Here is a 25,315-nt window from a genome sequence, read left to right as displayed (position 1 = left end):
TTCTCTATTTACTCCAGTTTTCCAACACCAGTGCGCTAATGCGCACATACGTTTATTGCCTTAATTGGAGGTGTTCACAGTGGCTAATCCCCATTATCCAGCCGAAGAGCCTGGCAAGGCAGTCTTTAAAGGAACTCCCCTGTGAATTTTCTTCTTGATCATCTTCAACATATTGGTTTTGGAACACCTACAAAATGTGTTTTACATTTGATTTAAATTTAATTTGTTTGCTTCAGTGAACATATTTGTTGCTTCAAAGTTCTAGGTTGTTACACTGTTAGATCACACACAATGTTTAAATAAGGTTTTAAAAGCATCCTAAAGGAATAATATGTTTCATGATCCTCAATAAATTTGTCATGTGAAGATTTCTTCAAAACAATTTGTACATGAGTGAGGTCATTTAATAGAGAGAAGTGGGTAAAGTTCCGTTTTGCAAGATGTCAAAAAAACCCCTGTAACTTGATAAGAAGTTGTAGAGTCAGCTTAAGTTTTTAACATAAAATAGGATGTCTGAGTTATTCGCCTTCTCAGTGAGGAAGCTGACAGTAGACTCTGCAGGCAGATAGGTTGAATATCAGATGTTTAAATGTGAGGTCCATCGCAATGAAAGATTGCCAAGCAATTAGACCATTAAAACCCTTAGCTTTCTCACCTATAAAATACATATATACTTATGAATGGATTTTTATTAATGTTAAATGATACATGCATAATATTTCTTGTCCCCATTCCAACAATCTATTCAGGTTTATCTACTATTTATTTGTGGTTGATAAAATTCAAAGGAGCAAGCTAAAATTAAACATTTTAGAGAATCAAAGATGAAGGAAATAAAGAAGAAAATATTCAAAGACAGAAATAAAAAAGAGTTAAAAATAATCTGTAGTTTATAAATAAAATTCTTCATTTTTTTCTTTCATCATAATGTCCACAGTTCAGAAAGTACATAACTATAATAGCCAAACCAACTTCAAAACCCCAGGGTTTCTTACAAGAAGGATACAGATTCATTTAAAGACCCAAGACAATGTATGCTCTGTGTTCTGCTTCATAAGCAACAGTGTTTGATTACAAAGTCTCCCTCCTACATTGGGTGCTTGTGCCACAGGATACATAGATTTCTAAAATACAAAATAAATAATATCCTGAAAAACCATCTAAAGGTTTTGAATAAGAAGTCCTAGGGCTACTGGTAAAGCCACCAACAAGGCCTTTGTTATGAGAGTGCTTCCTCCATTTTTCTAGGGGCAGTTAGATTGGATATCATAATCATAAACATTGTCATACTTCATTCTTCCATCTGCTTCCTTATTTTATTCATTCTCTACAATTGAGGCAGGAAGTATGGACAGGAGAGAGAACAGAAAATGTCTGATATGATGGCCCATGCCTATAATCCCAACCAAAAGATAGGAGACAGAGTTAAAGAGTAGATGTTGCTACATTAGGAGTTCAAGATCAGCCAGTGTTACAAAGACTTCCTGGAGAAACAAAACATCCAAACAAGATAAGCAACAAAAGTAGCACCCTAAAAGGAGAATGTGTTCTGTGAGCACCACTAATATGTCATGTGAAGTTTTTCTCCTAATGGTTTGTGAAAAGAGTAAGATTATTTAGTAAAAAGATAATTCTTAATGATGAAGACATTATTAAGGACATTCAGACTTGGGGCTGTGGAATTGGCTGTAAAATTTAAAGTAACCAATTATTTTGTTTATAGAAAGTGGGAATGCAGTAAAATAAAACTCAGAAATGAGCTTCATTGGACAAGAGAACTTTTTTGGACAGTTTCTCTATCTATAGTGACTTTGTTGTAGTGCCAAGTTTTGTATTAATTCAGTCTTCTTTCCATTCCCATTTTTGTTCAATTAAAAGGGGTTGAAAGCTACTTTATGAGAAAATCCTCTCTCCCTAGGAAGAAGGGATCTCTGGAAGGCTTCCTCTGACAAGTTAACTAAACAAAAGACAGGTCTAGGTTAGCTATAGAGATTAGGAACCTGAATAGTTATGGAAGATGCAGCTCCCAGGCTAGATCTTTAGTGGCACTGATACTGATCCTGGGTTTCACGTTGGAGTTTAACTAAATACAGGCACAGCTCCAGAGGCTTGGATCTAATTGGACAGAGGCCACCCCAGCCACCAGAATGCTGAAAGAATCTCCAGTTGATCCTAGTGTTCACCCCTTATTGAGAGCTGCAGCATCAGAGGATCCGCTGACACATCTGATTGAATCCAAGTTATGGCTTAATATCCAAATCTTCCTGGAAGCTTGATGTGTATTGTCTTGGTTTCCAGTCCTAAGCCAGTGCCCACTGCAGCAGAAATCCCTGGGCTTGCAGCCCCGAAATTTACCAGTTTTGAAAGTGCTATAAAAATAAATGGCTCTTGGTGGATGTAGATGTATCAATGCTTTGTCCTTAAAGTTTTGTATCCTTCCTAAGACTCAGTGCTTTTTTTAATCGATCACACCTTTAGTCCACAATGTCGGCTACATTCTCAGAAACCTATCACATTAGGAATGTAAGCTCCTAGTTTCCCTTGTCTGTCTGACAGCAAAATTTGACCATGTGGACATTTCTTAACTGCTAATTCCGACATCCATCCCGGTTTTAGGTTCTATTTTTCACACTCATCACTTAGGTTCTGTCTTTCCCCACAGCTGACGCTTAACATCCCAGTCCTCTTATCCTCACGCACTACCTTTGCCTGTTGGCAAATGATTCTTTCTATCTTCTCTTAGAAGATGCTACAAAGTATAAGTGGGTGTCCCCTGCATGTCCTCATCCACCACAACTCTTGGCACTGTCCTCTGTGTCTGCTTTAAAACAGTCTCCCTCATCACTATATTGTAATCTGTCATGGCCTGGGAAATCTATTACAGGCCTTTGACTTGGTATTTATTTAAGTTTCATTCATTACAACCCCAATAGAAACCATGCAGATATTCTTAGTAACTGAAACATACCCATAAGTTATTCTCATGTTTCTTTCACATTAATTTAACCTAACTCACTGTAACCTTATTTGTTTGATTCCCTTCTAACTGTTAAAAATGCTTTGGAATGGCTACATAAGCACAGAGCAACCCCCAACAAAGAAGAGTTAGAGGACATAGATAAAGAAGCAGATGTACAGTAAACTCCTTTATAACCGGTTGCTAACACCAAGGAGCTTGCCAGTTTTCATAAAAGTGCAACAGTCAGTAAAAATCCAGATGGCCCTTTTCTTTTCCAGGTGTGTGTGTGTCTGTAATTTATGAATGAATAAAAACTGTTTATTCATACAAAATCCTGTACATTAATATTTATATCAGCTGCATTCATGACTTCCTTCTATGACATTCAAACCAAATACTCTCCAGCCTGCCGATGGAAAAAGAAGCTGAGGTAGAGTTACCCAACAGAACACCTTTCATCACCGAAAAAGGAAGGGCGAAAAGCCCATTGACACCCAAAAGGAGCCAGATGAAAAAGTTTACATGCAATGCCAGCCCATTTATGACACCCTGGGAAAGGCAAAAAGAAGTACAGGCACAGAAGGCAGATCAGTGGTTACCAGGGGTGGATGTTGGAAATGAGCTGATTATAAAACGGCAGCTGTACTGGGTAGATTGAAAATTTCATAGCTTACTACTGTTGATTACTACACTTTTGTCAGAACCCATAAGATTGGAGAATTTTAGGGAATAGGGAGATGCCTCCATATGTAAAGTGCTTGCTCTACAAGATTGAGGACCCAAGTTCCATCTGCAGAACCCACTTCAAAACCACCAGGTAGGGTGGTACACATTTGTAACCCTAGTGCTGAACAATCAGAGGCAGGCAGAGAACCTGGGGCTCATAGGCTAGCCAGCCTAACTCACGGTCAGTTCCACGGTGTTCAGAGATCCTGTCTCACAAACAAGGTAGAAAACATCTAAGGAAGATGCTAAGGTTGGCTTCTGGCTCCAACATACGCATGTGGATATATACTCGCACACATACAACATGCACACATGTAAAGACAACTTTACAGGATATAAATTATTTTTTATTATATCTGAATTTAATTTAAAAAATAGGACAAACAGCCATGAGCTGTCCAAAGGCAAGGTACTAATGTTTGGGATTTGGGTTTTCAGATATGGAATCATTATTTCAACATCTAATTGTTTTGATTCCACAAGAAAAAAAATATGAAATGAATGTATTGTAAAATATTCTAATATCACATTTAAAATAAGCTAACTTATTTGTTTGTGTCTACTGAGCTGATGAAGAGTCTGGAAACCAGTATTTTCCACTGTCAGAAAGGACAAAGATGCATGAATTAAACCTAAAGTATTCATTCCCTGCTCAGTGTTTCCATTCCTATGAACTTAAATCAATACTTGACCATACAAGGACACATATCTATAATGTTGGCTTTAGTGTTGTTAGTATCTGTGAGAGATTGGAAGAAGAGTCGTTGATACTAAAGAAGAGGCTCACATAATGTACAGATACTTTATCCACATAACAAAAGAGTGATTTTGAATTTGATCTCCAAAGTGGCAAATGTAGAATATACTGCCCTCAAAATGAAAAATGCCATTTTTATTATGGCCAGTTTCATGACCCTGGTCATGTTACTTTCTCTATGTCTCCTTCATTAAACGATGACAATAGGATGTAGTCCAATGTCTTCTCAAAGAAACGACAATGACATTTTTATGTGTGAAGTTCCACACCTAGCTCCAGACATCTGAAAATCCTTCATAGAAGCTTAGCTTTTACTGTTAAGTTTGATGATATGATTGTTTTATTTATTGATTTATAACCATATCTGTGGTAACAGATGTGAGCAAATGTAATCATTCCGTATAATCCTACCTGTATAGAAGCCCATGTACACAATCCTAAAAGGTTTTGTTTTCACTTTGTGAGACAGGCTCTCATTATGGAGCCTCACAGACTCTAAAAGGGCACCATGGATTTCTTACATCAGCCTTCAAAGTGCTAATGTTACAAGGATGTGGGACCACACATGACTTTCTCACAGGGCCTTGAAATCTACTTTAAATCTACTTTAAATCTACTTTAAGAAAGTGTTTCAAGGGGCTTAGGATACAAGCTCAGCAAGAAAAATACTTGTCATGTAAGCGTAAGGACCTGACCTTGAATTCTATGTACCCAGGTAAAAAGCTGGGCACAGTAGGTATGTCTATTGCCTGGTGCCATGGGTTAATAAAACAGGCTCATTGGCCAGCTGATGCAGTGGAACTGACCAGATTCAGGGTCACTGACAGAATATGTCAGAAAACAGCAATGTAGAGAATAAACAAGAAAGAAAGACACCAGGTATAAACCTTTGGCTTCCCTACACAAATTCATACATGTTCATGCCCATTCATATGTGTATATAAACATCCCAACACTTATACACCCTCACATACATAAACAGACACACACACACATACACACACACACACATACACAGAGAGAAAGAGAGAGATTGTTTATCTGATACTTTCTTCCTCTTATTCTATTTTCTATCTCTTCTCCCACTTTCCCTCTCCTCTCCTCTTTGCTCTCTCTCCTCATCTTTTCATTTACTTTTATCTATCTATCTATCTATCTATCTATCTATCTATCTATCTATCTACCTATCTACCTATCTACCTATCTACCTATCTACCTATCTATCATCTATCTATCTATCTATCTACCTATCTACCTATCTATCTATCTATCTATCTATCTATCTATCTACCTATCTACCTATCTATCTATCTATCTATCCAGGTATCTATCTCAGGGTCTCAAGCACAGTAGGCAATCAACTACTAAACTACAGCCTCAGTCCTGCACTTTAATTTTTTTAAAACAAGATATCCAAATTGCTGACTTTTACTTTTTGACTTGTTCTTTACCTGAAACAAAAAATTTTAAAAGGGGGACCGTGGTGTTAGTTCCAAGACAGTGGTCTTGGTTCCCCTTGTAGCTAGTTATTTTCTCTACAGTAGAGTATTTCTGTGGAGTACTTTCTCCACAGAAAGATTTTGTCATTCTTAGACATTCTCTCTCCTGATGGGGGAGCGGTTGACAGCCCTGATCACCTGCCTGTGTATGAATGTGTGAGCTGCTGGGAAGAGATGGTTCACCCACCACTCCACCACTGTGTATTCTCCTAACTAAAGGCCGAGTGAATCATATCCTCGTAAGCTATATTCATCACCCACGATGCCATTCAAAAGTAATTCTCAGAAAGAAGCTTGTACAAAAGGCCCCTGGGAAACTGAAAAAAAAGTCTTCTTGTCATTCTTTATCTTGAATAATACAATTCATAGATAGTATGGAAAAATCAATCCTGAATGCTCAGACCCAAACAGCAAAAACAATAATATGAAACTGTGACAACGAATGCTAGTGTGTCTAGTGCATAGTTAGTCCAAAAGATGTTAATGGCTGTTGTATTTTTGGGTGCTTAAAAATTTTCATAATATATTTAGATTATGTTTCCTCTCTCCCAACTCCTTCCAGGTATTCCCTACCTCTCCATCTACCTAATTTCATCTATCTATCTATCTATCTATCTATCTATCTATCTATCTATCTATCATCTATGTGTCTGTGTATGTATATATATTTGTATGTATCTATCATCTATGTATCTATGTAACTACCATCTATGTATCTATGTAATTATTTTTCTATCTCTCTATCTATATCTCAAATCAAAAGCAGAAGAAATTCAAAAGCATTCATAAAATTTAAAAAAAATAAAAATCAAAACAAATACACAAAACAGCCTAGAATTACATACCTGTCACATTTTATTTGTTTCCATTTAAATTTGGCTCTAAATCAAAATAAAACTCATGAGAATAGCACGAAAATTTTGATTTATTTCAATTACTTTCCATATATGGTCAAAAGTAGCTTTAAGTGCCTAAAGTATGTATCAATTTATGCCCATTAACTACTGCAATGTCTAATCACTACAAAAGTTATCTTCTATGGTCCTATATAACATTACATACCATTCAGAAGTTTCATGAAATGAAGATGTGCTTTATAGAAAAGGAACTGAATCTTAAGTAGATGGATGGTTACAACATACTGAAACTTCAAAGGAATTTTACCAGGGAGCATGGCAGTATATAATCGTGTTTGCCTTGGCAATAAAAAAAAAAATCCACCACACACACAAGAAATCCTGGGTTTGAAGTACAAAGACTGTTGAAAACTAGCTCTCTTCACAGGCAAACACACACACAGGCACACACACACACATACACACAGGCAAACACACACACACACACACATGCACACGGACACACACAAACACATATATACACGTGTGCATACACACACACCATTCTGAATACATTTCAGTTCCTGTTTCTCTTTGACTTCTGTCATTCTGTAATCTGCTACTCAGACAATGGAAAGGTGACTATACAGGCATCCCTGGCCATTGCAACTTCTTTTTGAATGTTCCAATTTATATCATTTGCTTCTGCAGTTACCATGATAGTAAGCATGATGATTTCCATTCACAATGGTGCATATCTTTGGTACATCTAGAGATTTGTGGAACCTTAAGTTTTGCTCAATTCTTTTTGCTCCACTGATGGTTTGTTTAATCAGGGTGTTCATGTACATTACTTGTTTCATTGACTGGCACAGGTTACATCTTTGTGATAAGACATTTATCTAAGCGGCTTCTTCAATTTGTTTCCACCTTATTTTTAGACAGGGTTGCTCCCTGGAAGTAAAGGCTCCCAAAGAGGTGAAAATGGCTGCTTGTTTCTGCCTCCACAGCTCTGGAGCCATAGACACACATGACATTACCTGCCTTTAATCTACATGCCAGAGACCTAAGCTTTCATGCTTCTGGAGCAAGCACCTTACCAGTGGTATCATCTTGACTCTCTCACCGTCTCCCCTCATCCAATAAAAGGTTTACATTGTCCCTCATATTTGTCACAAAGTCACTTTAAGAGAACTAAGTTCATCTCCTGATTATTCCCATTTGAAGCAATCTACATTTAGCTCAATTAAATTTCCTAAACCCTATGAAAAGGTTTTGTAAGCAATCTAAACATTCCCCTTAGTAACTATGGGATCTTCACCCTCTGCCTGAAGGAGAGGGGAGAGGCCTGTCCTCATTTGAATGTAATCTGTTAGGAGATCCATGTGGGCATTTTTATCAAGATAATTTTATTTCTATATAGGTTTGTGTCATGTTTGCTGACCCATCTCACATCATGGTTCTGTGCAGCTTAACTTCTACTCCATAAAGCTGGAGGAATCCTAGAAGGCAATGATTTTTGTCGCTTTTCATATACTTGGTAATTTTTAAAGATACAATTGTTTTTAGTTATGTGTTTGAGTGTTTTGTTTTCATGTATGTATATCATGTGTGTACCAGGTACCCAAAGAGTCCAAAAGGCTGTATGTATTTGACCTTGTGAAACTGGACATTCAGAAAGTTGTAAGCTGCCAAGATGGTGTTGAGAACCAAACCTGGGTTCTCTGGAAGAGCCATCTTGTCCACTATTTGTTTATTGTATCTATTATTTTGAAATAAAATAGTTACCCATTCAATTTGGTGATACTTATTCAGTTTTTAAAAGGTCTCCTTCAGGGCTGGAGAGATGGCTCAGTGGTTAAGAGCACTGACTGCCCTTCCAGAGGTCCTGAGTTCAAATCCCAGCAACCACATGGTGGCTCACAACCATCCGTAATGAGATTTGATGCCCTCTTCTGGTGTGTCTGAAGACAGCTACAGTGTACTCATAAGTAAAATAAATAAATCTTTAAAAAAAAAAAGGTCTCCTTCATCTGTCATGAATTAATAACCAAGTTTGGGGTAGGATTTCCCTCACTGTGGATTTGCTTATGTTGCATCTAGTAAAAATTCCTAACATTTTGCTGTAATTTTCACTCTGACTATCAGTTATTATGATGTCAAGGCCTTCCCTATTATTCCTAACGTAGGAGATAAAAGACAGTAGAACTAAAATTGGTCACATCATTATTTCCTAGAAGGAAACACAGATCCTTGATTCTTGGATTCCTAAGGGAAATTAATAGTGTCTTTTAAGTTTCTGGAAACATCCCAGAGCCAGCAACGCTGCCAATTCTGAAAATGAACTTCGAAGGAAGAAGCAAAGAGAATGAGTTCAGGGGACAGGATGATGTGACATCCAAAGGGAGTTGACTCTCCAGGAGGGAGATGGTAGGAATTCTAAGAAAAAAGGAAAGACACCTGCATATGTAAGAGCCAGAGCCACTGTACCAAGAGGACTTCAAGTGGCTGCAGGTGGACCTGAACACATGGGAGCTACATACTAGATTCCCATGTTTAATCTGGGAAAATTAGAAAAATAAATAGAAGTCTTATAAAAGGGTAATGTAAATCACAAGGAAATAGAACAGAGGTGTAAATTATGCTGGAGGCACCCCCCCTAAGGAATTCCAGTTAGTCTGAACATATCATTTCGACAGTCTAATGATACCAGACCATCTAGAAGTCAGCTTAAGAAATGAATATTTTAAAATTGTAATTATATTTAGTTATACATTTACTCATGAACTGATTATAGATAGGAAGAGAGGGAAAGTGAAGAAAGACAGAGATGGGGAGAAACAGAGAGAAAGAGGTGGGAAGAAGTAGAGACAGAAAAGGAAGATATTAAAGCAAGCCTGGGAGTGAACATAAAGTCTTGTTTCACTGGCTCAGTTTATCTTAAGGTTTGAGCATTACTGTGTTTGTTCTGTCTCTGTCAATTTCTCTCTGTCTGTCTCAGTCTCTGCATTTGCTTCTCTGTCTCTGTCTCTCTGTTTCTCTCTCTCTCTCTCTCTCTCTCTCTCTCTCTCTCTCTCTCTCTCTCTCTCTCTCCCCCCACCACCTACACACTCCTCTCTAGAACTAGAGGTGGATATCTTGTATAGTATTTTGAGTAACTGCCTTCGCTATGCATATACACAAGATTTTATAAACGTAGCATTTCTTCTGAGTCAAGTGTGGTGGTAGACAACTACAATACCAGAACTTAAAGCAGGAGAATCATGAGTTCAAAGCTATCCTAGGGATATAGGGCAAATTTAAGGGCAAGCTAGGTAAAATGCAACCCTGTTTCAAACAGCCTACCACACCCTAATCTTTTTTTTAAAGTACTTTAAAATTAAAATGTGTCCTTTTGTATCTTGATGTACCTGTTGCCTTTTACTGCTGTAAAATAATAATTGGCTGTTGTTTGGTTTCATCGGGTCTAGACATTATTCTGAGTGCTTTATGACTAAGGTAAGCAAATCTCACAAATGACCAGTTTATTAAAACAAAACAAAAACAAACAATCAAAACCTAACAAGCAAAAGTCAAATGCTATGTTTATCATCAATGTCAAATTGAGGAGGTTAGGAATAAACTAGGAGATACTTCTCTGGGAGAGTACTATCATAAGATGGTGCTTCCCCAGAAGGTCGACTTCGAAAGGATAACTCACCCTGAAGGTGGATGCCATGATCTCACAAACTGATCCTGGATCAATTATAAAGGAGAAGGGTCAAAAGTTACATGAAAACCCATCCCCCACCCTCTCGCTCTGCTTCCTGACTATAGAAGCAATGTGGAAAGACATCGCACATTCCTATGGCTATTTCTTCCTCCCCATGATGGCTTTAACCTTTGAACTATGGCCAAAATAAACTCTCTCTTTTTAAATTTCTTTCCTGTTCAATATTTGGTCATGGCAAGATGAAAAGCAATTAATACACTAGTCACTGAGCTTACATGAATTGGCTAAGGTGAAAATTTTCCAAAATTCCCGGCCAGATTCCTCAGAGATCCATGAGCAGAGGCATCCCAGGGTCTGCGTTCTATCATGGGGACATTCTCCATTGACATAATAATCCTCCATGGCTAGGTACTTAGACTCTATATGACTTAATGTGATAAACAGATGAACAGAATTATTAGCCTCTTTAATATTTAGTGGACACTGGACTCTGATGAGACGCTTACAACAGATAAGTTATTCATTTCATAATAGAGAATGAACATTCAAATATTCTTACTCTGATTTGAAAGAACCCATGACTTTTCCTCATAAATTATTTGTCACATGATGAACTCCCTGCAATTAAGGGAAAATCACTGGCATAGACATGAAGTGTACCAGTGTATCATCATTACACTAGTTCATGTTTTGGACATAAGAAGTTTACTAGTTTACATAACACGCAGAAGAAACACACAAACATGAAAAAACCAGCATGTCATGATACTAAAGCTCTTGGCCCTGCCTGCCCATCAAATGTTGACAAAACATTTCTCTTCACTCATCAGAGCACTACTGTGAAGGAACAAATGATATTCTGTAACTACCAGTTACACAATCAAAGGATTTGGGGAATTTTGCATGTTTTCCTCCTTTGTTTTTGCAATGAGAACCGTAACAAAAAGCAATATATTTATTCTACACAGCCCCCCCCCTCTCTCTCTCTCTCTCCCTCCCTCCCTCCCTCCCTCCCTCTCTCTCTCTCTCTCTCTCTCTCCCTCTCTCTCTCTCTCTAACACACACACACACACATACACACACACACACACACACACACACACAAGTAGAAAACTCTTGAAGTTTCCTTCATGTGACTGCCCTCTGGTTCTGGCTGAGAAGCACAGGAACACGGCCCTCAGCAGTGAGAATCTAAGGGAAGGATGAAATCTTCTCTAATATATTCCTAGCATCCCAGCCATCATCCTTCCATGATGTGGTCAGGGATACAGGCCATGTCCAGTGTAGAAAGCATTCTGATTAGGAATGGAAATAAAAGAGATCAGAGAGAATGCCATCTCCACCTCCGTGTATCCCAGCAAGCAAGGGAGCACAGAATCTGCTCGATCTCAGCCTTGTTTCCCAAACTAAGGAGACACAAATCACTTGGATTTGATATGGAAAACAAAATTAATAGAAGTTCATGAACATTTGTCTGTCCATTTATAGATTCTAATGAAAAATTCTAGTTCACATAACCAAATTTCGTGAAACGTTTTGTACATAAAAGGAAGTAGCATAACATGAGCGTAGGAATTTTAAAACAGAGAACGCAGTAATAGCTTATGAAAACACAGAAGTTTCAAGAACAATTTTTGTAAAATACTTGACTTCTGGCCTACTGTGACATCCACTGAGGCCCGGACCTGCTGTTTAAAACATTGTCTGTGGACAAACTCAGCCCCGCCTGACCCACAGCCTCCGTTCCGCCAAGAAAGGTCAGCTGCTGTTTACATGCTACCTGATCTGTGTGCAATGAGACTCAGTGCATGGCACTTGTGTGCTAACTGCATGGTGACAATTTATGAAGCACTCTCTCATTGATGGCAACCAAGGGAGGAATAGAGTAGACTTTGTGAAAAAATTTATGCATTTGCAAATAAATGTACTTTTTCGTTTCACTGTGCATGAGGCCAGGGAACACAATTCCTTAGACACTCTGGCAAATGGCTGGATGAGTTCCAGGCATAGTTACCAAGCTTCCAGCATGGGTGATAGCTCTGGGTACTTTCAATGAGATATGTATTCTGTAAGATGATCTTTCCAGTAGTAAATTCTTGCTAACTGACACCTTAAATTCTGAGATTAAGTAATCAAAAATAAACAGATAGGTAGATAGACAGATAGATAATAGATAGATAGATAGATAGATAGATAGATAGATAGATAATCACTCTCTAAATACACAAAGAGAAATAACTGTTGAATTTAGCCTAGATGATGACATTTTGAAGTCATGAATCACCTGCACAGATGTTACCTTTTCCAAAGGGCTTTCTACTCGAGGAATGTTGGTCATCGGCATCCGGGCCACATTGTCCCTGTGTATGTGCCCATTTTCTGGTTGTCTTCCTTTGAAATTATTTACCACGCATACAACCTAAAATTTCAGGAAACAATTGCAGTTATGTAAATTATATATTCCACAACTAATGCCCTTGTGAGGAGTTTCATAAACTCCTAGAACAACCAAGTTTTACAATTACCAAAATGTTACATGAATCAAACTTTACACCCAGATTTACCATGAATAAATTAGAATAGCTATTCTAATGCAGATAAGTTCAAGAAAATTCACTGATGAATATGTAAAAGAATGAATAATGACAATTCTGTCATTCCAAAATGTTCGATAAAGGATAGACAATGTTCAAACCAATCCAAAATTAACAACATAACCTTATAAAAATCCGTAGCAAGCTAACCTTTTCTTAATGTAGCTAATCTACAACTTAATTATTATGTTCATTATTTCCCAGTGCTTCAAGATTATTACATTCACACTAATCCTTGACAGTTGGCACTCTCTAATTTAGTAACATTATTTTAATTATACTAGTTTATTGTCTATTGTATATATATATATATGGCTTGAACAGTAGCTTACCAGAGCTTCTCTTGAACTAGAAGACCCATCACATAAAGAGAATTGACCCTCATTTCAGCCGATTATACCCCAGACGTGAAAGAATGAACTGAACCATGCATGAAAATTAAGTTCCTGTAATATTATAATACAGATTTTTCACTCATCTCATCTCATCTCCAAGGTTTCTGACTTAGTAGGAAAAGAATAGGGTACAGAAGAAGGAACTTTTAAAGTTATTGCAATAGTTTCTGATGCAAATGAATCACATTTAAGAAATAATAATTTAAGCAACACAGAAAAATTATTTTCTATGGTGAGTTTATATTAACCAGAGGATAATGTGTTGTTCTCCTTTCCTGAGCTTTATATTCTAGAATAAACAGTACTCGCTTGTAGTTTCAACCTAACACTGATTTTTAAGTAACTAAATTCTTGATCAATAGTGATATATTTTAAATTGTATATTTTCACAAATTCATCATTTTGTTAAACTTACTGTTGAGAATTTCATTTCTAATTTTTAAAAGATTTATTTTATTATTATGTGTATGAGTGCTTGGTCTCTATTATGTGCATCATGTGAATGCCTGGTGTCCAAGGAAGTCAGAAGAGAGAGACGGATGCCCTGAAACTAGGGTCACAAATAGTTGTGAGCCAACATGTGTGTGCTGAAAACAAAACGCAGGTCATCTGCAAGAGCGGAGAGTGCTGCTAACGAGTGAGTCATCCCCCAGCTCCACTATTGCTCAATACTTCTAAATACCAATTAATCTTGGCTACTTACCTATTCTTGAGTAAAATTTACAAGGATGCAAGATAGTAACATATAAAATGATACTTTATATAACAAAATTATTTTTTTGAAATTTCTGTGATTTACCTTTTTTCAAAACTTTCTTTATCCTAGCTGAACTCTTGGTTTAAAATATAGATCAAAATCTAATAGTACGATACTAAAATTTTCCATGAATCTTCATTAAAACAACGAGATAACCAAGATCCTTTCAGAGAGTTTTCTAAACACAAACATACATACACACTCATGCATGAGCCTGCACAGACACATATACAGACACACCACACACATATATACTCACCTCATACACACACATGCATGCATGCACACAGACATAAACACACTCATACCACACACATAAACACACTCACACTATAGACACACATATGCACATACCATACACACACATACACACACATGCACACACACATACTCACACCACACTCACACACACATAAACACAAACACACACACATATACACACTCACCATATACATACATACACACACACAGGCACACACACACAGGCACACACACACAGACACTTAGACATTTTCATTTTCATTGGCATTGTTGATAATTAGAAATTTGGGCACTTGAGAAAATCTGCTAAAAATTTGAAGTAATGTGTACTTAGATGTACAGAACTTTAAAACTTCTGTTAGCATCAATGTGGGCTTCAGAAATTAGCATAATTACTATCCTAGTTATACATTTTGTGTTTATAAGTTGCAGTTTTAAGTAATATATATATATATACATGTACATATACATATACATGCATACATACATACATGTATTTTGGGGGACTATGGGCCCATAGTCAATGGCAACTACTCAATTATTCCTTTTTGAAGGAAAAGCAATGATTTATTTGTAAGAGAAAAGCCATGCTAACATTCCAATAAGCTTCTCTTAATAAAGCAAGCAGTAGGTCAAATTCAGTGTTCAGACTACATGTATCGTGTGTGTGTGTGTGTGTGTGTGTGTGTGTGTGTGTGTAAAACTCTCTGAAAGGCTCTTGGTTATTTCTTTGTTTTAAAGAAAATTCAGGTTGACATAGTAGAAGCAGTAGAATTTGTCTATGAAATGCGTAAGTACCTAACCCATAGTAGACACATACAGAATGGTATTTATCATCCTAATTATTTTCTTTAACACATTGTATTTCAACAGCAAGGAATTAACTAGATCTTTTTTAGTTTCGTATTTAAATAAATAAAAATTTTGTGTGCTGATTTCAAAAGTCTAGAATTGATGTTTCGTTTACAAATAAGAAAAAGCAAGAAGATGTGCACGTGTGTGTGTGTGTGTGTGTGTGTGTGTGTGTGTGTGTGTTTGCTTACATAGGCATGCATATGCATGTGCCTAGGCTGGAAGTTGACAATAGATATCTTCCAGTACACTTCATACATTTAGGCACAATCTCTTACTTAACCTCATAGCTCTAGCTAGCCAGATTGTTCCAAAGGTGTTCTTTCTCAGCCTCCCATGTGCTGAAATTTCAGACAGGCCATATTACTCACCCGGAATTTTTACAGGTTCTAGATCTGAAATACTCTTTATGTACAACAAGTACTTATCTCCTAGCTGTATTACAGAAGTCTTCCCTGAGCCCACAGCTAGGAAAGCTTACTGTACTCAGTGTGTTTGTTTGCCCTGTGGTCAAATAGAAAGAACTCTAAGTCTGTTATAAGAGCACTAGTCTCATCATGCCATTTCATAATAGATAAGGGGATACTTTGTTTTGTGTCTCTTTTTAGACTCTACACTGTGCAAATTAGGAACTTCACCTGACGTTTTCTACCTCTGTATCTCACTGTTACAGTGAGTGAAATCGTTCATAAATGTGTACATTAATGAACGAATATACATTCAGGTGACAAATTCTATGGTGTATGTCTATACCATGATTTAAAGTTAGCTTCATTTCAAACACTGTAGTTTTAGACCAATGGTTTCTACACATAAAAGTTTATATTCTCTTGTAAAGATTACACCAAAATCACCACTGTACACATTTTTTTCTTCATGTGGCATTTATAATAAATGTATTTATATATTCACTTTCTTCCTCCCATAATTACTGCATTATGAACACTGAGAAGTAAAACAATATTGGCTCTTAATTTTGGTCTTCTATTATATACTAACTTTAATGAGACAATACCATGGTCAAGCTATCTGCTCTATCTAGGTCTCAATTTTTAATCTATAAAGTGAGAAAAATATACCTCAATAAAATGCTGCGGTGATTTTTATTCTTATGTAAAATAACATGATAAGCTATTATTGGGATCAATAAAGCTGAACACTTCTACCAAAATACTATATACCATGTTTGGAATAGATTTTATGTCATCCCTTTTTATAATAGTAATAATATCAACATTAGTGCTCAAGAACTATTTTGCTGCTCTTCATGTTTTGCTAAGCATGATGGCTCTACTCTTTACCCTTGTACAATGTACAAGGATGAGTGACAAATTAAAAACACCATATAACTCATTGTAGAATGCTAACAGCACAGACTGATATTTGGCAGAAATCAAGGAAGAATGGGACATGTCCAAGCCAAATCTCAGCTATGTAGAGGATTTAGGTTGAGTTGTAAGGGGTAGGTATGGTAACAAATGCAACAAAGTGATGCTTACTACACATAGAATTTCATTGAGCCTTTCAAAAAACTCAAGGTAGTCATTTAAAGTTATTCATTCATTCATTCATTCTACCCATATACCCGACCCTGTTCTATATACTTGCCAAGACAAGCAGTGAACAAAGTGAACAGGGTTTTTCTCTGTTGCAAGGATAGACAGTGAAAGAAACATCAGAAACATCAGACATGTTATCTAGGATTTGTGTTGTGGAGAAACACAAAGAAAGGAGTGAGTACTGGAGTCTTTCTTAGTACAGCTTGGGGACAGTCTCACTATTGGAGGACTAGTGAAATCTAAGTGACATGTGTGAGGTCACACACCTGCAAAGGCAGGTTTTAGATATCCCCTTTTCACATTCACCACTGAAACACACACAACACACACCACACACACACACACACACACACACACACACACACACACACACACCAGAATTCCTGCAGAATAAAGATGTAGGAAGGACAGGCCTTGTTTGTGATAAGGGAAGGGAGCTGACTATAATTTCAGGAGCAGAATTTATGTACAGATTGAAGCAGATAGGATAACTCTCACTAGGAAATAAATAAACAGACCACTGTGGCCCCTAGATGTTTCTGGAGTTGATGTATCAGGGAGGGTTGTGTTTTTTCTTGTTACTGGCAACGAACTGTTATAATACAAACAAAAACAGCAAGGTGGTTGTATGAAGGATCTCTGAAGCAAGGAGTCACCAAGGAACTATATCTGTACATGAGATAGGCAGCAAGTTCTGGTCAGAAGGGTTGGTATAAGACACAAGGAATAACCTGGGTATTAGAAATGAATTTGAAGTAGATGAATCACTGGTTGTGGGGGATGAACCAGTAGAATGAGTCAAAGGAAAATGCCATGTATAGATAATGGTAATTGGAGGAGGTGTCCTTCAAGCAAGACATCGGCTCAGAGTAGAGTCATGTTCGTTTTATTTTGGAATCATTTTAGAATTCCCAAAACACTGCAAGATAATTGCAGAACATTTGCCAGCCAGAGTTGGAGTTGCTTCACAAGATAGATGTCCAAATGAGGAACCTGGGAGTCATCACAAGTTGTTGCCTGTACTTCATGCACATCATCTTCTGTTCCCTCAGGCTCTCCCTCCTCCCTTTCCCTTCCAGAGACTCTCCCTTCTCTCCATGTCTCTATGGTCAAATTTATACTGGCTTATTTCCCTCATCCTTCATAGCGTGTCTTCTCTATCTTCCCCTCCAGATAATTCTAGAGTGTATATTTAAAGCACAAATATCATAGGGTAAAAGGTAATGAGTGGAAGTAAACTATCACTCGTGGAATTGCACTTCAGTCATTCCTGCGGCCATTCACTAAGCAGGTACTATTTTGTTTACCCTTCTGTAAGTTCAAGAATGAGCCCTTAGGGAAGTTGTGATTTCCCTCATTTAAAGAGAGATCCAGGAGCACAGAAAGACTCAGTAAAGTAGTCAGTGGGGAAAAAGTGGAGTACAAGAAGAAGCTGGGACTCAAACAAGCTTGTTCTAGTGCTATTCATTTGAAGGCAGTGGCTCCTAATTCATCTACATTTTGAACAGAAGTCCACATTATTCACACAGTCTTTTGACCCTCACTGTCAATCATGAAGGGGGACTTGTACTGTTCTAAGACTCTACTCTTTCTCTTGCATAAGCTCTGTCATGAGCCTGCAGCATAGGAAGGGCTGCAATGCTTGACGTCCTTATGTAGACGTTCATATTTACTCTGTGTCCCATGTTTTGTTCTCCTTCCTTGCATAGAGTCCAGACCTATTTACTTTATAAGCTTCCCAAGTTTATCCATCCTTCCTGACATGTATGTCATCCCAATGAAGTTAATGTCTCTAGTATTATTGGTAAATTGTATTTAATCCTCTATGATGCTCCACGTTTGTTTTCCTTCTGGACAGTAACATATTTAAAATATATAATATATATTATATATAATACATAAATAAAAATAATATATTTAAATATGTATCTTTTCCTCAGATATTTATTCACATCACCAAGCATGGTATTTGTATTTGGGTAGGGACTTGGGAGCATTTTATTTTATGATGGAGAAGGAAGGGGAGTTTAAATGGATAGTCTGATCGAGACAACAAAACTCTAACTAACTCTCACTGGAGACCGGCCATGCTTACATGAGCTTTCTTGACTCACCAATTGTTACCTATAGGCAGTCACAACAATAAATTATCAGTGTTTAACACATAATTCATATTTAGTTACATGATGGGAGGACTGTTTTGGTGTGAATTGTTCATGGAGTCATTTGTCTCCTTGCCATAATATTTAAAGGGGAACCTTAGAATATAAATAATATACATTCTTTTGAATATGCACAACAGAGGGACTTGAGTGCAGGGGAAATCCACAGTGTAGCTCTTCATGTATCAAGTTTTCAGGGACATGTCTGAGAAGTCACTAGTGTTCTGGTTTTAAAGGATCTCAATAAGGCTCTATGATGCTTTCTGGAAGTACAGGAAGATAGCAACAGCCAGGGGAAGAACAGCAGGAGGCTGATGAAATGGCAGAGAAGATAATCTATACCCAGGGAGCTGAATAAGGTGACATCATAATTTGCATCAAATTTTTGTTTTGTTTTGTTTCTTTTAAATGTAAACCAGTTATAATGTTGGTGAGTGAAAGTAGGGAAAGTTTTTGATCCATGCTTCCTCCAGAGTTTCAAGTGGCAGTAAGAGAATTCAAAGAGGCAGAGGTGTTAAATGATAATTTTAGCCCAAGTCTGTTACTGTAGTTGGATGATGAAATTTAGCCAAAAGTGCCTGCAAGACTAAACAGTAAACAATCTGTATCTTATCTAGGACTACACCTGTAACCAAGCAACTGAATCTCAGTCATTCATTCCACCTCAGTCTCTAGCCAATCAGAGGCCATGAGCTGCCAGACTACTACCATAAAAGGCAGCGGATCAGGTTACTTTGGATCTCAGCCTGTTCTCTGACTGTAAAGGCGAACTCAGTCTGTGACAGGGAAGGACATTCTGAACTGACTATTCAACCCATCATGGATTTTAAAAAAAACTTTCCATCGAGAGTTTCCCAGTGACCTTGAGAATCACAGTGAATTATGCTACAAGAAAGAAAAGGAGACAGAAGCTCGCTTGGGATGTGGAGCAGACATGCAGTCATGCTTATCGATCTCCTACAGGAGACATTAGAGGGAACGTGTCATTTCAAATTCCAGACACATACATTGTACTCAAACATATAAATAGAAAACTCACATACATTTTTTTTTTGCTACTGATTTTTAACTAGAGAAATGTGGCTGAGGAAGGAATAGTAAAGTAAGAATAGCTCAAACTATCAAAATCGCCATAAAGTGTTTCTTAAACCATAATGTGTCCCTGTAGAAACCTTTTGATTTATAAACTACACACTTGGTCATCTATGTAAGTCAGTATGAACCCCCACAGATAATAGACTGATAAACCTGAAACACAGTCTAAAGTCTTCTAACCAAATTGTAGATACATTGCAAGCATACTTTGAGCAGACACACATACAGGTGGCACACCATAGAAATCTCTGCATGGTCTTCACTGTGTGGATGACATGAGTTGGCATGATCGAGTCTGTCACTGGCTCTGACTATTTAGTTCCTGAGGTGAAGTGATATATTTTACAATCACTAGCTGTGGAATCATTTATGGCACAGATCTCATGGAGTACACAGATTAAATGCATGAGGCACTTGGGTCCTCCAGGCTATTTTAATACAATCGAGGAAAACTAAGCTGAGGAATTTTGTAATTATACAAACAACTCAGTCTACAAAACTAATTGAGGAGGGACAAGTGAGATTGCTTAGGGCAGTGGTGCTCAACCTTCATACCTGTGATTTTGCTACTGTTATGAATCATAATGTAAATATTTGATGTGCAATATATAAAAAACGTTTATTAGACCCCAAAAGGGACAGTGACCCACAGGTTGAGAACCATCTAGTTAGTGGCTAAAGATATTTGATCACTGAATTTAATCTTCAACCCCCATTTGGTGGAAGAAGACAATCCACTCTTACAAGCTGTCTTTTGGACCTGCACATGCATGCCACGGCACATGTATACTTGTGCATGTATGCACACTTATGTGCATTCATACAGACACACACACACACACACACAAATATAAAAATTGGTTCTTGAGTAGGACTCTATAGCTTTCCCCAATTTTATATAAAAGTATTTGAAGTGTGGAATTAATTTATTATTCTTCCCCAAACCTGATCTTAAGAATAAATAAGCAAGAAAGAAGAAATAAGTAGTCAAAACCATATATATCATCAAGTTATATATCACAAACAGTAATTCATCTTTGCATTTGCTTAGAAATGGTTTATTAAAAGTTTACTAAAAACAAACATACTCTTTACATTTGAACTTACCAGAAATACTGCTATAGATATTCCAACTAGAAAGCCTGCTATCACATCTGACCAGTGATTTCGATATTCTGCTACTCTGTTGAGTCCAGTAAGAAACGCCAAACACATTAATCCCAAGCACAGGACAGGCTTAGCAAGTCTGGTTCCTTTGGCTTTGATAGTGTTGGTAATGTACATCTGAAATAGCAAACAAAACAAGGCTTTACGCAAAAGCATTTTTTGGGGGGGATATACACTAAATGCATCATGTATAAATTACAAAAATATATTTATCAATTATATATGTCTGTATAGGTTGAGCAATCAACTACAGTGTATGATTTTTGTAGTTTAAAAAAATGTTGGTTGTGTGCTGTTTAAGCTGTGTAGCCCAGGCTGCCTTCCAACTCGCTACATAGTCAGAACTGAACTTGAGTGTTGGGATTTTAGGTGTGTCCCACCACACTCAGAAACAATTTTTTAATAAAGATTTCATAAATGTGGAATTTAAATGTGCCAATTATTTAATTTTACCTATCTGGCATGTCCATTTCTTACTAATGACCATGTGTGCACACACATGCAGGTCATGATCAGATATATCAGATTCCCTGGAGCTAGAGTTATAGACAGTTGTGAGCTGTGGGTGTGGATGCTGGGATCAAGCAACAGTAGTATGTGTTTTTATCTGCTGAGACATCTCTTTAGTCCTATAACAACCAATTCTTATACAACAGCATCAGTCGTCTAGAAACATGAACACAGTTATCCCAAGTACCTTCCTACCTTCCACCTCACAAACACTTCCTTTGCAGTTTTGTTTCATCTGAGTTTACATGTTAGATTACGCTCAACATAATTGTTAGGAGGGGAACATTGATTCTGTACTAGTGTTTCCATCTGTATGTGCTGTATGAAAACTATGTATTCTTGAACAAATCAGAATTGTAAAAATAGCTAGAAAAAAGGTAAGTGGCAATTTCTACCAAATTGATGTGCCTGTAAAGGAGGTAGTCTAGTCAGAGTGGAACCAAGGCTGGCTTTATATGTTGCTGTCTGAAAATATGAGATCAAATGCCAATGCAGAGCACAGAGTGTCAACTGGTTACATGAAAGAAAATAAATCCAAGTTGTGAGCAGGCATGCTCAGGAATAATTTCATTCTTCTCCCAATCGCATTTCTTCTATAGCTTCATTGTTCAGAATTCAAATCACATATCATTCTACTAGTGAACCTGTTGACTTCAAGAGGATAGCAGTAGTTAGTGTTTAAGTCAACCATACTGAAATTGTGAAACAGGCAGGTTTGAAAGTACCACTAGATTGTATAACATTGATATCAGGAATATCTGGTACTGACAATGCACTTAGAAAAACACTTACAGATGGATATAATGTATTATATTCTATAATGGTGACTATTATCTTGAGTCAGATAGAAAATACATTTGTTTATGAGGGTAGATCAAGAGAGCAGTGTCTAAACTTTTCATTTCATAATGACCACCATTTGAGAATACTATGAAATCCAGTAATTCTCTTCTTTGTTTTCCATTTTTTCTGGGGTAATACTTGCAGCCTGTTATCATCCAGAAGAAGCTATTTGCATTCATAAGGAGTTCAAAAGATTCCAGTTCCCTATGGCCAAATTCTAGACCACTGTAATTTGTGTCAGGGATCAATATTCTGGGTGAACTATAAAAGGAAGGAAGAGGGAATGCCTCAGTTGGCCAATAACATCTGGAGTAAGATCTGTAGATTTTAGGCCTTCTTTCTGGGTCCTTAATCATGTCACTTATAGAAAACAGGGATACCTAGGGGAAGAAGAGAAAGAGTAAAGGATGCTTCTCCCCTTGCAAGATAGTGTTAAAGATATCTTCCCACAAGAATAGCAAAATGTCAAGCTAGAGAGGCTTTGCAGTGATCCTGTTAAGAGGATAATCCCTCATCTGAATGGTACATGGAATTTGGACATCTAATGGGTTCTTCTTTAACACAGACAGAAGGTTGGTTGATTTCTTCACATCTGAAAACCTCAAGATACTCTACCTTTATTAAAATAAATGCGAGCTAACTGAATGAAATGAATCATGCTATTATCTATTATATCTGTCATTTAGTGAGTGGTTTCTGTCCAAGGTAATGTTTTTAAGACTTCGTCTCACTAAATATTTAATATAAGCCTATAAATTACATATCATTATTACCTTCACTTGACAAATGAAAGAAATGCATCAAGATAAAGCTTATGATAGACCACACAACTTTATTTTTGAAGTGGCACTGTTGGCAAATTAAAAATGGAAAGGGACAATGAACAAAGGACTTAGGCACTTTCTGATCACAAGGCTTTCTTCCTGTGTGTTGCTTGAAATGCTTTTCTTTTTCTTGCTTTTTTTTTGGGGGGGGAGGGGAGGGGCAAGGGAGAAAATGACTAAGAAACTCAGAGTACCTGATAGTGCAAGAGAGCTGGAATTAAACACACACAAAAAGATACCTCCACGGCATTCTAAGAGTGACAAGATACCCTGCTCCATCATTAGGGGAAAATATGAAGAAGGAAAAACCTCTAAAGAATCTTTCTATGGCTTTGGTAAATGCTTGCCATTCTTCCCCAAAGGCCAACTCAGATACAACTTAACTCTTTACTTGGTCAATTCTGGTGCTCCAGACAAATTATAGGCTTGGGATCTAGCTGCTTCTAATTCAAAGATGACTCATTTCCTAAATTACCCTACTGACTCAAGAAGGCTCACAGAGAGGCTCCTAAATAACCTTACCACTGTGGATAATAATGTAAAAATGCCTTTACTAGAAAGAATTCAAGTTTGGCTTTTCTTCTATTAAATTCGAGGCTAATGTGGCAACCCAGAATGGAATGTGGGAGATCACAGGATTTCCAGAGCTATGGGATTTACAAAGGTGACAAGAATTCTACAAACCATTAATATAACATTAAGATTGAGTATACCAATGCTTTGCAAACTACACATATTGCTGGAGCATCAACACCATAAATATAACAAAACACAAACTAGAGAAATTTTCATTTGAACCTGGTAACTCTCTAGTACTCTCTGAAAACAAGCGTCATATGAACATTATATTTGATTTATCCTTGCAAAAACTCTGTTATAGCTAATCTGCAGAAGGAGAAATCATAGCATAATGACCTATCAAAGAAGCTGGATATAGGACAGAAATTGATTATTTATGCTTTGTTGGTTTCTAATTCACTTATGAAACCATGTAGGTTAACCAGATGTGAAAATGTGGCTAAAATAAACACAAACAGAAGGAGAGTTTGATTTGAGCAGGATGGTGTTTCCTCCATCCTCAAGGGTCTGTGGATGCTTACAGTCTGTGCATTTAGCTGTATTATCAGTCCTTATTCACCCTCTCCATGCATGTCCAATAGCAAGAAGATGCAGAAGGCCAAAGCTCATCATTTGATTCCTGTTAATGTTCTAGTATATATTTCTTCATATGTATCTTTGTTTATTTAAATATATACAATGATTGATACATATGCCCATGGATTTTGCCAGCTAGTTTTCTTTTACTAAAGGATATCAACATATTTAAGAAAATTCTCACATGTTTATTAACCACCTGCTATGTGCTAATGGCTGTGTTAAATTTCTCCAAAGAGGAAACATCTAAGGTTTGATCCTGAAGGATGAGCATAGGTGATCCAGGCTCAGAAACGGAAAGTTCTGTGGGGAGCTAACACTAGATATAGGACACAACTCAGGAAATCCAGTCATGTGCTCTCAAAGAACTTTGCTCCTCTTTTCAGAACTGTTGCTGCTGGGTATGGTTGGTATTTGTCTTGTTTCCCTTCCTCCAAGGGAGACATAGAAATCAAGCCCAGTCTTTCACTATAAACTCTGTGCTTGACACTTGGCCCAACTTCAAGGAAGTCCTCAATAAAACTAGACTTAATAATGAGAAGATCAAGTGAGGCATATATGCTGAGCTATGAGGGAGAGATAGAGATAAAGATAGAGATGGAAATGGCAATGGAGAGAGAGAGAGAGAGAGAGAGAGAGAGAGAGAGAGAGA

At 37.2% G+C, this 25,315-nt stretch overlaps 1 protein-coding gene across 2 annotated transcripts in view; it reads right to left on the bottom strand.

Moving 5' to 3' along the window:
• Window positions 1–25,315, bottom strand: part of Plppr5 (phospholipid phosphatase related 5) — a 102,711-nt gene that overhangs the window by 2,856 nt on the left and 74,540 nt on the right. The window contains exons 4-5 of one of the 2 annotated variants that reach the window (XM_028757398.1): window positions 21,272–21,448; window positions 12,789–12,908 (exon numbers count right to left, since the gene is read on the bottom strand). In XM_028757398.1, the coding sequence (XP_028613231.1) occupies window positions 12,789–12,908; window positions 21,272–21,448 (297 nt within the window). Of the gene's footprint in view, window positions 1–12,773; window positions 12,909–21,271; window positions 21,449–25,315 lie in introns of both variants that reach the window. The other variant, XM_028757397.1, reaches the window with a different exon arrangement.

The sequence above is a fragment of the Grammomys surdaster genome, unplaced genomic scaffold (assembly GCF_004785775.1).
Source record: "Grammomys surdaster isolate TR1022 unplaced genomic scaffold, NIH_TR_1.0 126158, whole genome shotgun sequence".
NCBI classification, from domain to species: domain Eukaryota; kingdom Metazoa; phylum Chordata; class Mammalia; order Rodentia; family Muridae; genus Grammomys; species Grammomys surdaster.
Note: the sequence above shows the minus strand (reverse complement) of the source record. Positions and strands in the feature narration are given on the sequence as shown.